Raw genomic sequence first — 17527 nt, forward strand, 5'->3', positions numbered from 1 at the left:
CGTGGTTTTAGCTATAAACATGTGAACCAATCTGTAAATTTGAAACTGTATTAAGTAAACTGAGACACCATGAAATGCACCATAGCACTGCACGAAAAGCAATATAACACTCAGGTGTAAACAATTTTTTGTCACATCAGCTCTTTGTGGTGCATATATATATGCACTACTTGTAGCTGAAAACAGCAGGCATTTCACATTTACAGCTCAGAATGATCAGTGCAAGAGATTTTTAATGTGTCAGACATACACATGGTCACTTGTCCAATGCTTGGCTGTATAAACGTACACTCACCAACTGAAGAACACAAAAACAACAGATTGAAGTTTCGGCGCCCAGTACGGGTGCCTTGTTCACAATGAACGAATGCATGGTGATCTTTATTATATATGCGTCGGTAGACGTAAGGCGCTTGCGTACAACTCAGGGAGGGGGCCCCGTGTCCGGTTTATTGTGTTAGTCGTAGATTGTATGCAAAATGATTCGAGAAGCAATCGCGATGATAATTTCTTCTTTTTTTCGATGATGGAAGCCGAATGCCAGTTAATACTGTGACCAGTCTTCTCGTGATGCTCTGATAGGGCGCTGGAAACCGTGTGTCCTTTGGCTACATCATTGCGGTGCTGCTGTAGCCTTCTTTTAAAGTTTCCCGTCTCACCCACGTAGCACGCCTGGCAGTCCTGGCAAGGAATGTTGTAGATGACGCCGGGATATTTTTCTTTTTCGAGGCTGTCTTTGACTCGGACGAGTAGTTGTTTTAGCTTGCTTGAAGGGACGTGGCAGATTTGTATATCATAATCTTTGAAAATTCTTGACAGTGACTCGCTCACGCCTCGTGCATAGGGGAGAGACGCCCGTTTCCTTGTTCTCATCGGCCTGTTAGGGGGTTCAGCGGCACGCTTTTATTCAGTCATTATAAACTGGTGGGGGTAGCAGTTGGTGAGTGTACGTTTATACAGCCATGTTCTTTCCTCGCCAGACGAGTTTTCGTCAAACCCTAGACTTGTTCAATGCTGTGCACATTGATAGCTGTGTTTGGTGCAACTTGAGTAGCACGTATGTACTGGACTACTACATACAACACCCGTTTTGTATCTCTACTTTGATGTTCTACCCTCCGACACAGAAGACATAAGTACAGACTGGAGTTTTTCTTGATGTCAATATTCAAAAGGCAAGCAGGTTTTCGGCACGACACATCTCTATTTTCCTCACATGGCACTTATTGCATGTTCTTAATGTGCATTCCTTGCCGGTGGAATATCCTCAAATGTGAAAAAACTTTATTTGACGTATTTTTACCTGTATAAATTCTCTCCGCTCTACATGTACAGATACCTCTTTCAGTAGGGGTAAGTGTGCAGTGCCTTCATTAGTGCAGTAACTATTATGAAAGCTGTGAATTCATAACATAGAAGGGCTATTAAATATAAATAAGAAACCGGCAGGCAAGAGCATCATGACAAGCCAGCTGAGATGGTGGCACTATTGTACAGCTTAGTTCCCCCTTGTGCTGTCATATGGTTGCGATCTCACGAAGGTTTGGGTCATTCCCATTCATTTCAAGTGATGAGTGACAGTTGCGTAAGTACAACACCTTCCTCTGCTTATATCAATGACTTAACTATATGTAGCAGCTTCAGCTCACATATAGTTTACGAAGGTTTGGGTCATTCCCATATTAAGTGATGTGCAACAGTTTCATAAGTACATCTTCCTCTGCCTATATCAATGACTTAACTATGTGTAGCAGCTTCAGCTGTGTGATTACTGGTGTAGCTGAAGTTATGTATCATACATAGTTTGGCACACAATCTGATTGGCCAAAATTATGCAGTAATTGGTCTTGGAGATATTGGTTCAGTGGTGGCTTTCCACTAAATTCACTGTTGAAAAGGCAGATTTTACTTCATCGAAAGGCCCAAGTGAAAATGAGCCTAGAACTCATGACACCAAATGCAGTCACCATTTCTGATTGAAGAACAACATGTGACAGAACGATGAACTGTGGAATTCTCTCACTAGTGTACAAAGTAGTGTAGCTGTGTTTAGTATTTCAGTGCTGGTATATTAAACACAGAACTTTATACGAGTTGTTTAGATGGCATAATCAACAAGACCCCTCTAACAAGTGATGGCAAAGAATAAATAAAAAGCTGCTGGGTCAGATACTGTCATTGCCCTATAATATGCATTCTCACATGCAGCAGATACAGTTCATAAACTGGTTTGCATACAGGCAAGAAATGTAACTGCATCACATGACAAAATTTAAATAAGACCAGCTGAGTATCATATAGAGCATCTTTCATGGGGTCAAGTTGTAGTGACATGTATTGATATTAGAAGTTGTGCTGTTTTATTCACACACATGAATGTAAACACAATGCACAGGTACAATTTGTGTTTACGTGTTACTGTGTGCATGCATAAAATGAACAGAACAACTTACACCGTCAATACGTAAATACAAATAAGTTTTTTTACTGGACTAATGACTATTAGTTTCAAAATTATTTCTTTTCTTACATGCAGCAACTCAACTGCGTCCATACGTTAAGCTGATGTTGCTAACCTAAGCTGGGCTTGAGTACCATTTCCAGAATATGATAAAATAAAGAAGTGTCCATAATAATAATAAAGAAGTGTCCCTAAAATTGATGGTTTGATAATATCTTATCTGGCTGGGTAGTAAATTTGTGTGAAAGAAAAATGCAGCACACTGACCAAACATTGCGGCTAATATAACATAGGGAGCAAATATTCTGCCGGCAGAATCACATGAAAAATTTTGCCATCAGTTCGTCCTCATTGGCTGTCTTCAATCACACAACTAATGCTGACATAATTGTGAAAATTTCTGTTTAGAATATTCTAATGACAACCAATAGGCACCCTTTTTATTGTGATAGCAGCCTAATTCTCAGGCGCAAGGCACGGTGGCCATGAAAATGCTTAAGAATGATGAGGTGAGGCTCCTCTTTCCATAGTCTGGCAGCGCAGCTGAAAACTGTTTAGTTAATGAGTGGAACCATGGCCTGTGCAAAATAAACATCACCGAGATGGCCACTAATAGCGTCCAACATCCTATATTCATGAATGATAGATAGCAGTACGCTTACAGCTAGATGAAAGTTCACCAAAAAAACACCTAATGGACATACTTTGCAGGCTCAAGTCAGTTTAACGCGCATTATTTGGTAATGACTGTGGGCAGAATGAACATGAGGATAAAAAGTATAGCACTTCTTAGTCGGATAACGCTGGTACGTGTGATAAATATTGTTCGCATTAAACTGAAGGCTCGTTCCAAAACAACCAGAGAATGAAATAGGGTGGATGCACACAGTAACAGCAAACTTTCGTTTAGCTTATTCTGCCTGCATTACTAACGTGACCATAGCTAGCCAGTGAGGAAGAACTCTGGACAAAATTTCCTTCATGAGATTCTGCTGGCCGCTAGCAGAATATATCACCATACCTGTGTTCAGTCTTGTAATTTTTTTTACATGCATGTTGTTTTTGTCAGGAAACGTAAATCTGTACTTAATCATAAGGAAGTATCCAGTTCTCACCCATACCATATTCATCTACAATACCACTGGTTTCTTCACAAACAGACTCTGTGCTTAGTCACCACGAAAAACCAAGCAGTTAACATTCTTGGGTATGCAAGCCGCTTGCACCACAAAATATAAAGCTATTTACTTCGTGCAATCTAGAAATTCCTGCTCTTCACAACACTGCCCACATGATAAAAATCAAGGCTGCTAGAAATTTACATTCATAGCATTAGTGCTCAGGCGCGTCCACATTTCAGCACAGCGCAGTATGTCTTGACGTATGTAACTATTATGATGTTCCCTCAATTACCCTCACCGATAGAAGCATCTTCAAAAGTGCAGTAACAACTTTTGAAAGAAACGACACATGTACGAAGCTGAAAGGGCGATGTGATAGGGCTTCTCTAACGGGGTACTACGGAAGAAAATGCGATCGGCAACACATACGCACAGTCTACTTCTGAGTATACGCACATCGCACAAAACTGGCACTTTTACGCCTAGTACAGCTGCGACACATGAATATCCCGATTGGTATCTTGCGAACACTTCGTAACGGCAACAACACAGCTCGAACGTCGCGGTCACCACGGCGCATCGCAGGTGGCAAAACGGCTCACGCAGTATAGCACACGAGGAATGACAGCGATACCGAAGCAACAAATATTATCGCTACTGATCTTGTCATCATTTCTAAAGGTTGGAAAGGACTGGCGTTCACCACTTCGCGGCAACGAACCGCATACACAGAACACATACAAGTCGCGTACGCTGGGTGCGCCGATCGGACACCTTTCACTTCGCCACGCCCTGAACATGTGTCGTACTCGGAACGCACATGTATGGGATGGCCTTCTCGTTTGCAATGCACACGCGAAGCACGGCACAAGAAATCACGAAGTCGACAGCTTGAAATATTTGTTCCGACGCTCGCGCAAACACAACACACTTCCTCCGCTCCGTCTGTTTTTGTCGGCGATCGCCCGCACTGACGAGGCCTGGGAGGGTACACCGGCTTGCTGCCTTCGATGACTATCTCGGTGAGTGCTGGATAACTCTAGTAAGGATCACAAGAACTAGCAAAATAGACTGTTTCTGACGCTGCTGTAGCCTAGGCCTCGCGTCACCGCTTCGCTTCGCTTCGAGCAAGCGCCATGTTTGCCGTGATGACGTCCTCCGCCGTCCGCCACGTACCAGCCAATGAGAGACGAGCAGGCATGCGGATGGCAAAGTTGCGTCCGTCCGTCCAGACGATCGGACAGGCTTCCGCCCCAGTCCAAATGTATGCGGAGCGGGTGTGCGGATTGAGCGCGTATGGGCCCTTAGCTGTCATTCTCGCTCTCAGGTCTGCAAACTAGTCTGGCAACAATCTGTCCCACAACATCGGCGCTGCCAGCCGCACTTGGTTCCAAGACGGCAGATAGATGCGATGTGGTGTAGACGACCCAGAGACGCCTTTAGTGCTGGTGGCAGTGTGAAGCGCTGCATTGATGAATGTTTTAGTGTTGTGCTTTTGTTGTTTACATTTGTTTGTTTTTTATTAGGGCGAAAGCCTTATATGCCTCATGAGTAAGTCGACCTTGAGCGAAAACGCGTCGATGACACAAAGGGTACAAAAAGACTATGAACCCTAGACCTTTGGTGGAGTCCGGCCCATGATTTTTGGTGTTAATTAAGGCTACTAACCCTCGACCTTTGGTGGGAGTTTAGCCCTCGGCCTTTGCTGGGCGTCGAACTCACGACCATAGGTTGGAGTCGAACCCACAACCTCTGATGTTTAGATAGCGTTAATTAGGGCACTCGAACTCACGGCCTTGGGTGCGAGTCAAACCCTTGACCATTAGAATTAGGTGGGATGACTAAGCGAAGTACACTAAGCGAATTGAGGGGGATAACTAAGCGAATTAAGAAGGATGACTAAGCGAATTAAGACGATGAGTAAGCGAATTAAGAGAGATGCCTAAGCAATGTGGACTAAGCAAAGTAAAAGGGATGAGCACGTAATGTGTCCGTCTTTAATGCATCGGAACTTGTGCTTTCGCTTTCAAGTCGTCTTAGGGATACCATAAGAGACCCTGTAAATTTTTATTTTACTTTTGTAGTCAGGCGGCTTTGATCATATTGGCAGACTAGGCAACCCGATGCAGACCACAGCCCCCATCGCTGTAACCATCACAACCCCAGTTTAGATTTAAACGAAAATCTGTGAGCCATTTTTCTCGAGGAAGCCCCGCTTCCTATTGGAAAGTTAAGGTCACACGCACAAACCACCCACGTCAGGCGTACTGCATGCAACGTCGCCGGTTATAACACGTGCCATCGATAAATGATCCTCCGCAAAACGCGCAAACCCGACGTTGGTGATGCACCTCGTAGCAAAGAAGGAAGAGAAAAACAAGGAGGCGGGGCTGATGACGTAAACTAGGGGCACTCTTTGGGCCCCTATGTTGCTTAAGGCAAAGAAGTAATGGCTTGCGGACGCTGGCCGAGGTAAAGGGAGAGAATGTGGATGTTGACAGTCTCACCTCCTGATTGCGTGGTAACGAGACATTTCAATTTCCTCCTTTATCTTCTAATATTAAACCAATGTTATTTTTTTCAGTAAATGCTCCCTAGACAGCGCCTTACACTTTTCATTACACAACCAAAATTTCAACGAGGCCTGGTGAGGGGCTCTTTAATACTTCCTTCGTTTTGCAGGTTACATCTATAACTGGAAATCCTCGAGGATTTTTTGGTATCACCGAACATGTGAAACTGAGGGGCAACAAGCTCCCGTCATTGAAAAAGGTGATTTCACTGGGCGTCAAACTTCCGGAGGATATTGCGATGTCCGTAGCGTCTTTCTTTAACCTCGAGGAGCTGCGTGATGGTTACGGGATGACAGAGGTCAGCGGATTTTTAACCATCACTCCCGCTAGAGAGATCGCCAGTGGTGACGTCGGCTTTCCCGTTCCAGGATCACGAATGAAGGTTAGTTTCGGGAGTCGAATGCATACACCTGTTATCAAAAGCCCGTGGGCAGAGGTGGAATAAAACAATTTTTATTCAGGTTGGCGCTCCAAGCTACAACAGCGCGTCTGTTCGGACGGGGACCTAAAAGCAGACGAGGAGAAGCGCTTGCCCCTGTCTGCTATTCGGTTTCTGTCTTCGTCGAAAGTCGTGCTGTTACATTTTGAGTCATTCAGAACCAACTAGCCCGATCTTTGACGTTACTGAGGTTCACGCGGAGAGTGACATTCCATGAACAATAAAGAAGAATGTTTATCGCTATTAATAAATGACGCGTCTGCAATAGCACCGAGGCTAGTGTCGCCCTAACAGGAGACATGGTAGAAATCACGAAAATCCCAAAAAGAAATGTGTTGGGACGACGTTCCGAGGTTGCCGCACCTATAGTCGGTGACAACCTAAGAATTACAAGGTTATATGTGCGCTGTCGAAGTCGAGCACAATTTCAATAGATGCGCCAGCCAATTAGGTTCATTTAATTACCTAACCTCAAGCGGTTTCGCGAGTTTAAAACATGTTTCCTCCGTACAGATCGAACTTTGTGTCACTGGTTACAGAAGGAAACCCGAATGTCTCGGGCAAATTCTATGGATGATATGGTTATTATCACTACTCAGCCATGGCCAACACTTTGGCTTGAAGCAACAAACTTTTATTTCTCTATTAGCCTGGCATTTACATTATCGGAAGAAAGTCATTAAGCTGTGAGCAGCTTCCAACAGGTCCGGTCCTCCTTCAGGGGAGAGGGGCAACTGCACTGCGTTTGTAGGAGGAGCTTGTTTGTAATTCTTACGTTGCCACCGACAGCCGCAGCTTGTTGCTACGGATTTTCAATCTTTTCGCATCTTCGGGAATGTTTAACGCTAAAATGTACTACAATGTCATTTTAAGCGTACCAAAGCACAACTTGCAAGTTTTGAACCGTTTTCTGATTTCAAGCAGCCCCGATACCAGGAACTTTTCTTAAGTTAGTCAAAACATAAATGTTTAACAGACGCAGCGTTTTCTGCTGCATATTTTAAGAAATTAAACATTTAACCTCAGTTTCTCCACTGACGTGTAACTTTTTCATCCAGTGAATGTAGGGTTCAAAATTTTTACTTTAGCAGACTATAGTGTTGATGTTTAGCGCCAGTTTAACGCATGTTTAACGCTAGCGATCCACTATAGATCACGTGTCCTCTCACGCCCGCGCAATGCTCGAGCACAACAAACAAAAGGCATATCCTGCGCTCCAGTCGTCCATGAGTTCCATCAGAAACTACGTCTTCATAATTTCGTTTCTTTCAACATCTGCACATGCCAGATCACGTCTGATGTTTGCATATTGCCGCCACGGATAGACTTCATGCCCATTACATGTGAAGTATATCAATTCTGAAAACGTTCAAATGTCAAGTTTACATGTGAATACATTCTAACACTAGGAATCACAGTCTCCTCAGTGTTTTGTTTTTACGTTTGGTACAAAAAGGATTGCTGTTTCCTATTTTCGCCATGTTTATCGTGCAGATTGTTGACGTCGAAACCGGGGAATCTCTTGGGCCAATGCAATGCGGCGAAATTCTGTTCCACACACCATACCTGATGCACGGCTACTACAAGAACGTCGAAGCTACTGCTGAGCGGATTGACAAAGATGGATGGTTGCACACAGGCAAACATTCTTTTGCAGTATTCGGAAATATAATGAGTTGACCAGGCACGAAGATGTTGACAGATCACGAAGATGTTGACAGGTAGATAGATAGATAGATAGATAGATAGATAGATAGATAGATAGATAGATAGATAGATAGATAGATAGATAGATAGATAGATAGATAGATAGATAGATAGATAGATAGATAGATAGATAGATAGATAGATAGATAGATAGATAGATAGATAGATAGATAGATAGATAGATAGATAGATAGATAGATAGATAGATAGATAGGAAAGTGCATTGGTGGCAGTTCCCGCGGTGAACCAGAAGTACTTAAGATATGGAACCTATTTTTTGACAAGCTTCCGGCCCCGCGTCGTCAGGTATCAGTGCGTTCGTATCGCACCGCACCGTAATCACTTTCTTATAGCCGAAACACGGAGCGTCAGACATCCAACCAGAAAAAACAAACTATGTCCGGATTCACAAAGCGGTCATCGTTCACTATAAAATGTAGGTATCGACATCGAGAAACGACACACCGAAAATGAAAATGCATTCCATGCGGAGATCCCTCTTGGTCTCCTACAGTAGTGAGAAACCCAGTTTACAACAGGGCAAAGCATTAACTCCACAGGATCATACCGTAAGTATGAGATAAGGAAATGAGATAGGTTGGCCCACCTGGCTAACGCACTCAGAGACGAGCTGCGCATAGAACTGAGTTATGATGACGATGGCAATGGTGGCGTAATCACGTCAACGAACGAATCACGCAGGTGACGTAGGCTACTATGATGCTTCAGGCCGTTTGTTTCTCGGGAAGCGCACCACAACGCTGTTGACTTGCGTCGGGCGGAAAATTGACCCTGCCGAGATCGAGGAGTGCCTGCTCCTGCACACTGCTGTAGCTGACGCAGCAGTCGCTGTATTTAGTTCCGAGGAGAAAGGACGCGTTCCCGCCGCCCTGGTCGTGCTCAAGGAGGATTACAACTCAACAACGGAAATCGCCGAGGACATACGGAGCTTCGTAGTCGGTGTGTGAAAAGCTATTCCTCAAATGTGTCATTCGCGAAAGTTAGGTACAGGTAAAGAATTTCGTTCACCACTCATCCCATTACAGTGCGATTGATTACTATAGCGGAAATTGATAAATTGTCAGTCAATTTTATTCATTCATTTTTCAAGCTCCAAATTTACGCATTGGATATAAGTGTTGTCGTTCATTGTTTAGTATTGTCTTCAAGCGCACAGCGTCCTTTTAAGGCCGACTGCAACAAAATTCCACTTGGCTAAATTCGCATTGCGCGACTCGTATTGCGCCCGCCACGAGCGCCAGGAAGTCGAGCAGCGTTTAAAGGCCCTGGGGAGAAAGAAACTTGCCCAAGACGGACGCGTGTCTGCCGAGACTTCTGAATAATACAACGAGCATCTACTACGTTGCAGGGCGGCCCGATGGGCTTCGACCCGATGGGGATCGACGTAATTGTGCTTGAAATACGGAACGATTAGGATACGAAATAAGTGAATGATAAGCATGAAAAACAGACAGCTTAGAGACCTCCAAAGAACATTTAATCATCGAATAATTTAAACAACCGGGTACGTCTACTTTGTTTTCTATAGCCTTTTATCCTCTGGTCGACACTTTGTGGACCCTTTCTTTTTTTTTAAGCATTAGGTCCTTCGAAACGATCGAAACCTTATATCACTGGGTGCTTGGTTGGTCTCTTATCACGAACGCTAAGATACGGCATTTCGGTCACTTATAACGATTCCGCTTATAAAGTCATTCGTACTCGAATGTGCCGGTGACGGGCTCTGTTCTCTATGGAAGTTCGCAAAAAAAAAAAAACTGAACCTGAGGATCATCCCCTGAAACAAATATACGCCTTCAAGCGCATAATTTCATTATCAAAGTCATGAATCCTTAACCTTCCATTAAGGAGTTCGGGACCTCAGCTCGGTCGGTTTCTTGCTAAGCGGGCCGATCCTGGATACTTTGCAATCCGCGGTCGCGTGGGTACATGTTGTTGGGTCACGTGGTGGAGTCACTGCATATCACGGCTTCTCAGATGTGTGGCTCGCATGTGCTTGCTGTGTCCATTAGGAGGCTTGTGTAAAATGTCGCTCAACTTAACTCCAGCGTATTTCCAGTCCCCGTAGACCTCGAGGTCATCCCTGTAAGTAAAGACGTTTTCACCACCACCAAAGGTACTAAAGCGGTGTTTGAGAATCATTATCGCGTTTCTTTTTTTGTTCAGTTTATTTAGCTCGCTTCTTGAGATAAGGCACACGTGTGTGTTTTCGCAGGCTTTGTGCTATTCTCGGACGCATAACATCTTCTCTTTCATGGAACTACCTCCCCATTGTGGAATTGACAAGAATTGATTTGTATAAATATGTGCGCGCGAAGTTTTCTTATCTGCCGCTATCAGTCTCTATGTTAGTAATATTCTTTCTCGCACATTAGGTCGCCTGGGCCCTTACGGAGACCTCACGGGAGGAGTCTTCTTCACTGAAACGGTACCTAGAAACGGTCTTGGGAAGATCAGGAGGAACCAGCTCCCTGCCCTTCTCCAATCAGCTTGCGCATCGCGCTGATCTGCTGAGTTCATCGATTTCCTTTCCAATACACAAGATTTTTTAAAGCTAAGCTTTCTTTGTCTCTTCTTCCGAATTTGCGGGCGCTGTTGCTGCTGGATCATCTTGCCGCGCGTGCCGCTGGGCTTCTTGCGACATCACCAGATGTCGCTCAACTCCTGGTCTTGCTCTCTCTCGAGTGAAGCCGACGGGAGCGGACGTGTCGAGTTGAGGTGCCGTATCAGCGCAGCAGGAGCAGCGTGCCAAAGAGATAAGATTTCTTATTTTATAGTTCCTCTTTGTTTTGTTTTTGTAGGAGGGTTAGCCTAGCCAAGCAATCTTTATAAATTATTTTCATGCTTTTTCACTTTCTTTGTCTTCTCGCTTAGGTAAAAGTAGGTAACAAATTGTTTTCTTTTTTTTTGTCACATCCACGCCTTGTTAGTACGAGATGATGGTTGGTACTCGGGGAAACCCACGCGTGCGTTGTTCTGAGTGCGAGCGTTCCTACGCGCTGGAAGAAACGCAGTTTAAGTCTGCACGCGAAGCGAATGGTGCCGATTTTATCTGTAGGATGTGTGTGCTAGGGTCGCGGCTAGACCGTCTCGAGCAAGAGAAAGATAAGCTAGATAAGCGGGTTGTAAAGCTTGAAAAAGAACTTAAAAGTGAGCAGAAACAGAGGGAGGAGGTAGAAGAAAAGCTAGTTAACGTAGAGATGCAGCTGAGGGCCACCATTCAGCAAAGCAATGGTGAAGCCATCGAGGCGAGCACCGTGAATGGAGCTGGCTCCGAGGCGAGTGCAGAGACAGCCGAACCCGGAACCGTCAGTGATAGTCACGAGGGGGATACCACCGACGCAGCCGCGGAAGAGAACAAAAGCAAGGGCAAGGTTAAGACAGGAGGGGAGGGCATTGTGACCTCGGGGGCAGCTTTCGGCGGTGAGGGGGAAGAAAAGCGTCGAGTATAGTCTTTGTTGGGGATTTCAACATGCGTAGAGTAGAACCGGTGATAACAGAGAGGGTAGGTGCAGGCCAACGAGTCCAGGTTAGCGCGCTTCCGGGAAAGCCGATTAGAGAGTTGATAGCGAAGGCCAAGGAACTCATGTGGGACACAATAGAGGAGAGACACCTAGTGGTGATAATGGGCGGAGTGATTGATGTACTGCACGGACGAGGAGCAGGGATCACAAAGCAAATAGCCAAAGGGGTCACCGACCTGCGGAATGTTTCAAAGGAAGTGCAAATCGCGGTGTGCACGGTGCCAGAGGTTGAAAGGCAGGGCTATCAAATTGAAAGGGCAATTCTTGCAGTAAACAGGGACATTTGGACTCTAGCTAAAGCAATGAATTTTACGGTCATTGACATGAACCAAGAAGCGCACCGAGCAGGCCGCGAAGACGCTTTTGTGGTTGACGGGATACATTTTAGCGAAAGGGTAGCAACACCGGTCGGACGTCGATTCGCAGCGCGAGCTGTAGCTTTTTTAGGCGGGCCCCAGGCAATCAGGAAGCAGGATTAAGTATTGAACGTAGCGAAACACCAGTAAAGGGCAGAATTAGACGACCAGGAGTCAGGAAAAGACGCAGAAAGGATAAGAATAGAGAAGGTAAAATTTGCTACATTAACATGCAGGGTGGTCGCAAGCAGGAAAAATGGCTGGAAATTCAAACGCAGCTGAATGACGAAGCGATTAGCGTGTACGCCTTGACCGAAACGCATCTAAGAGATTTGGAGCAGCCGCCTGTTATTGACAATTTTGTATGGGAAGGGTGCAACAGAATGACCGGGTCAAGGAAAGGCGGAGGCGTAGGCGTACTAATTAGGCGAGGTCTGAAGTGGCAAAGGGTAAACGAGACATGTAAAGAGCATTTATGGATTAGTGGCACATGGCAAGGTAAAAAGACTTGGCTGGGAGTAGCTTACCTTTGGACAGGTAGTGATAGCAGAGAAAAAAATAAGGAATTGGTTGATTGCATTAGAAGCGATATTAATGAGTTCAGTAAATCGGGCCAGGTGATATTAGTGGGAGATATGAACGCACACATGGACGATTTAGACGTATATACTGATTACAACGGCTCTCTAGTGCTGGATCTGTGTGACGAACAGAACCTTATAGTAGTTAACAGGGAGAATAAGTGTCATGGACAGGTAACGTGGCAATGCGGAAACAGGCAGTCATGTATCGACTACGCCTTAGTCTCAGAAATGGTCTACGAACAACTAGACCAAATGATAATAGACGAAAATGGGAAAAATAGCCTGGGAAGCGATCATAGACCTTTAGAATTAAATTTTTGGCGAGATACTAGCGCAGAACATGAACCAATAGCCTCAGAATTTTTAAAAATGAATGACGAGCAAATAACAGAGATCGCATAAAACATAGAGAAGAAAATTGAGGATTTTCCTACAGCAGTCTGGGAATATAAGGAACTGGTGGACGTTATGCAGCATGAAATAAGGCGGACACGGCAAAACAATTGTTGGATTGGCAAGAGGAAACCACGTAAGTGGTGGAACAAGGAAATAAAACAAGCTATAGAAGAGCGTAAAGAGGCATCTAGGGCTCATCGAGAAGCCAAAAAGTTGGGATTACAAGAAGAAGAGGTGCTCCTTAGATGGAATACATACCGAGAAAAGAAAATGGTTGCGAGTGAGCTCGTGCAAGAGAAAATTAAATGCGCAAGTGAACGTTGGGTACATAACATTCACAAAAGAGACAAAAGCGCTCCAAAAAGATTCTGGAACCATATAAAAGCACTCGGAGCTCCAACTAAAAACTCGCAAACGGCTATAAGGGATGAGGACGGTCACATCTACGAAGGAGATGATGCGATGCGGTACATCACAGACGTTATTAGGGATAACTTCGGCACGAGAAAAAGCGCAGTTCAGACAACAGATTCAGCAACAGCAGAGAGGCCAGAGAGATCAAAATTTAGCATAGAAAGCTTTTATTGGAAAAAGGCAGCAGAAAATGTCCCTAACAACACGGCAGCAGGACCCGATGAAATCCCAATACAGCTAATCAAAAACCTCGGTCCAAAAAGCAAGGCACTGCTGACTAATGCCATAGAGCAAGTGATTAGAACAAAGAAAATTCCCGTTGGATGGCGTGAAAGCAAGAGGAATCTCATCTACAAAGGCAAAGGAGATAAGGATAAGACAAGCTCATACAGGCCAGTTACAGTAACGTCGGTGATATATAGAATGGCAATGCAAGCCATAAAAGTAGAACTGTCGAAGTGGGTGGAGGAAAACGGTGTATTGGGGGAACTACAGAATGGGTTCAGGCCAGGCAGACGCTTAGAGGATAATATGTTTGTACTAACTCAGTGCATAGAGATTTCAGTAGCTCAGAAAAGACCTTTATGGATAGCATTTCTAAATATTAAAGGAGCTTATGACAACGTAGACAGGGAATTGTTGTGGGATATTCTTCAATACGAAGGCATAGATGACGATTTCGTGGAGCTGCTGAGGGAGATATATCGAGACAACCAAGTACAAGTGGTATGGGAAGGTAGAAAAGGAAATGAAATGGTGGGAATTCACGAAGGATTGAAGCAAGGATGCCCTCTGTCACCATTGTTGTTCACGCTTTACGTCAAGGGCATAAGAAGACGACTGGAAAACAGCGAATTAGGTTTTGATTTATCCTACATGCGTAATGGACAAATGATGCAACAGAAGGTGCCTGGACTGATGTACGCAGACGACATTGTGCTACTAGCGGACAATAAAAAAGATTTACAGATACTTGCGAATATCCATGGGAATGCAGCGACAAATCTAGGCCTTAAGTTTAGCACAGAGAAATCAGGAATTATGATCTTTCATTAACACATGAGTAACTTCGTGGTGTCAATTAAACAGCAAGTAATACCCACAGTGAAGTAATATAAGTACCTCGGCGTACACATAAACGAAGGAAAGAATTACTCAAACAACCACCAAGATAATCTGAAAATAAAGGGGAAGCGGAATGCAGCAATAATGAAACACAGAGCTCTGTGGGGCCACAATAAGTATGAGGTGGTGCGTGAATGTGGAAAGGAGTAATGGTGCCAGCGCTAACATTCGCAAATGCCATTATATGCTTAAAATCAGATATATTGGCGGGTTTGGGAGTTAACCAAAGATCAGTAGGCCGGTTGGCTTTGGGAGCCCACAGTAATACCACAAATGAGGCAGTGCAGGGTGACATGGGTTGGGCCTCTTTTGAAGTCAGAGAAGCACAGAGCAAAATTAGTTTTGAAGAAAGGCTCAGGAACATGGATGAAAATAAATGGGCGGCTAAAGTGCACAAGTATCTCGACATGAAAAGCGTAGACACAGAATGGAGGAAGAGGTCAAGGAAGTTGGCAACCAAGTACAGGATAATCGAAACTGCAAATAGACAACCAGGAGTCATCAGAAAGAAAGTGAGAGAAATAGAGACCGTGAATTGGATGCAAAGAATGAAAACAAAAAGGACAATGGAGATTTACAAGAATGAGAAGAAAGAAATTAGAAGGGAAAATCTGTACGATAACACAAAGCGCAGTGCCTTGCTGTTTGAGGCTCTAGCCGGTTGCCTAAGGACGAAAACATATCGGAAGAAATATTTGGAACTAGATGAGACATGTGCATGCTGCAGTAAAGATCCAGAAACCACTCAGCACATCCTGATGGAATTCGACGGGATCCACCCAGCGAGAACCGTAGGTAACGTGCAACTCCCAGAAGCGCTTGGTTTCAAAGTGGAAGGAAACATAAACAGATCAGCCGTAGAGATCAGCAAGAGACGATTGGAGTACTGGTGGAAAAAAAGCAGGGAAAAGATGGATACGACCTGATCTCTTAAAATCATAGGCAGCGACACAAGGTAAATTTTTGAAAAAGAAAAATAATAATGAGAGGTATACAAAAATGCTAGATAAAGAACATGTATAGTATACCTGATTAAATCAAGTAGGGTAGGTGACCATTTGTCGCCGCCCCGTTTCAAAGGGGATGCCAATAAATCATCATCATCATCATGCTGTAAGGTTAAGGAAATGCATAGAAAAATGATAGATAAACACACGTATAGCATACCTGATTAAATCAAGCAGGCTAGGTGAATATTTGTCACCGCCCCGTTTCAAAGGTGATGCCATTAAGTCATCATCGTCATCATGCTCGCGCACTGCCGGGTGTCTTGCGAGATGGCGCTCACCTCCGCGCATCCCTCGCATCCCGTCTGTCACCGCCGCGGCGGCGTTTCACAGTTTATGCGTACGACACGTGTTGTTCTTGCGTTCCTATGCAATAGAAATGCAGGTGCTGGGCTGTGGAGGTTGCCTACTGGGGGCTTTGATAGCTTAAACATTACTATCGCCCATAGCCTGAAAAGAGCACTGAGAGCTGGTGTCTCAACAGCGTGCTCGCCACGTAAGCAGAAGGAGCATGTAATACGCACCAGCAAAATGGCTCCAAAGCGTGCTCGCAGCGTCGAGTACACCCAGACCCGAAAGAAGCGTCGCGTGGAACAGGAGCGCCTTCGCTACGCAGCCAAACGTGGTGCAGACCGCTAATGTACGTATACAACGTATATATACAATTATAATAATTAATTTAATTACGTGCAGCCCCATAATTGAATTAAAGTTGAACACGTCTGCCCCGACGCGATGTGCCATGTGAGGCAATGATAATGCACAACCGTCTCAGAGATTATGAGCGATGACGCACGACGACGCCTCAAGGAAACACGTCTCCCTGTTGGTTCTGTGGACTACGCAGACAAACAGCAGTCGTGCACGCAATGTAACGTTTAACATCAACTAACCCCTCTCGTATTACACATTCTCCGCCAACATCACCGCTAATTACCATCAATCAAAGCGAGCAGCATACAAAGCTTCGCTCACCCCGATTCCCACAGTGTGTGGGATCCGCATATTTTAATGGCCCCTTATGTATGATCATTTCTTGAGTAATATTACCAGGACCAGCGAGCCTGATTAAACGGAAAAAGCAAGTTCTTACGGAGCCGCTAGTCGGGTGCTATTATAACGACTAGAGCTGAAGCACGAAATTGACACAGAAGACAGTGAGCCAGACCAACCACAGCAATTCCGGACATCACCTTTAGTTCACAGCTATTACACCACGTGGCGTACGGACCTTTAAGATTCGAAATTCGCGCGATGACGCACGAAGTGTACTGGACGATAACAGAATACACGTTGTAACAATAAAATAAAAATAAGGACCACGCCAACAGCTTTCACCGTCGAGCATGGACGAGCGCGAATCAGGAATAACTGATCTGATAACCGCCGCGCGTATAAGACGAGCGGCCAGCTAGTCTACTGTGAATCAGCAGTTTTGCTGCTATTGATAATCGTTTAGAGGCTCAGCCCCGCTTCGAGAAAGCGGGTGCAGAATCTTGAAAGAGCAGCCTCCGCCCCCCCCCCCCCCCCTTCCGTCCATCTTTTCCTCGTCCAACTTTTTGTCCGAAAAAGCAAGAATGCCCTTTTGTCGCTTCATTTCTCGAAAGCTGATTCTAAAATAATAATGTAAGCTTGCTAAATGGTCGCGATGGGTGCATGTTTCAGGATATGCATTCACATGATTGACACCCTTAATCTTGGTTGGCCTCAGTTTATGAGTCCATTTGCTCATTTGCGTGCAGGTGCCTGATCGAGTTATGTTCACTGCCACGGAATTTCTGTTTTTCGAAGGCGAAAGC

The 17527-nt window shown here is 44.8% G+C and overlaps 1 protein-coding gene across 1 annotated transcript in view; it reads left to right on the plus strand.

Moving 5' to 3' along the window:
* LOC125947666 (uncharacterized) overlaps positions 1 to 8274 on the plus strand; it is a 60602-nt gene extending 52328 nt beyond the window's left edge. Inside the window, exons 7-8 of the mRNA XM_049672879.1 lie at positions 6265 to 6537; positions 8089 to 8274. Coding sequence (XP_049528836.1) covers positions 6265 to 6537; positions 8089 to 8274 — 459 coding nt within the window. The remainder of the gene's footprint in view (positions 1 to 6264; positions 6538 to 8088) is intronic.
* Positions 8275 to 17527: the final 9253 nt, after the last annotated feature.

Source organism: Dermacentor silvarum, chromosome 8 (genome assembly GCF_013339745.2).
Source record: "Dermacentor silvarum isolate Dsil-2018 chromosome 8, BIME_Dsil_1.4, whole genome shotgun sequence".
Taxonomy (NCBI): domain Eukaryota; kingdom Metazoa; phylum Arthropoda; class Arachnida; order Ixodida; family Ixodidae; genus Dermacentor; species Dermacentor silvarum.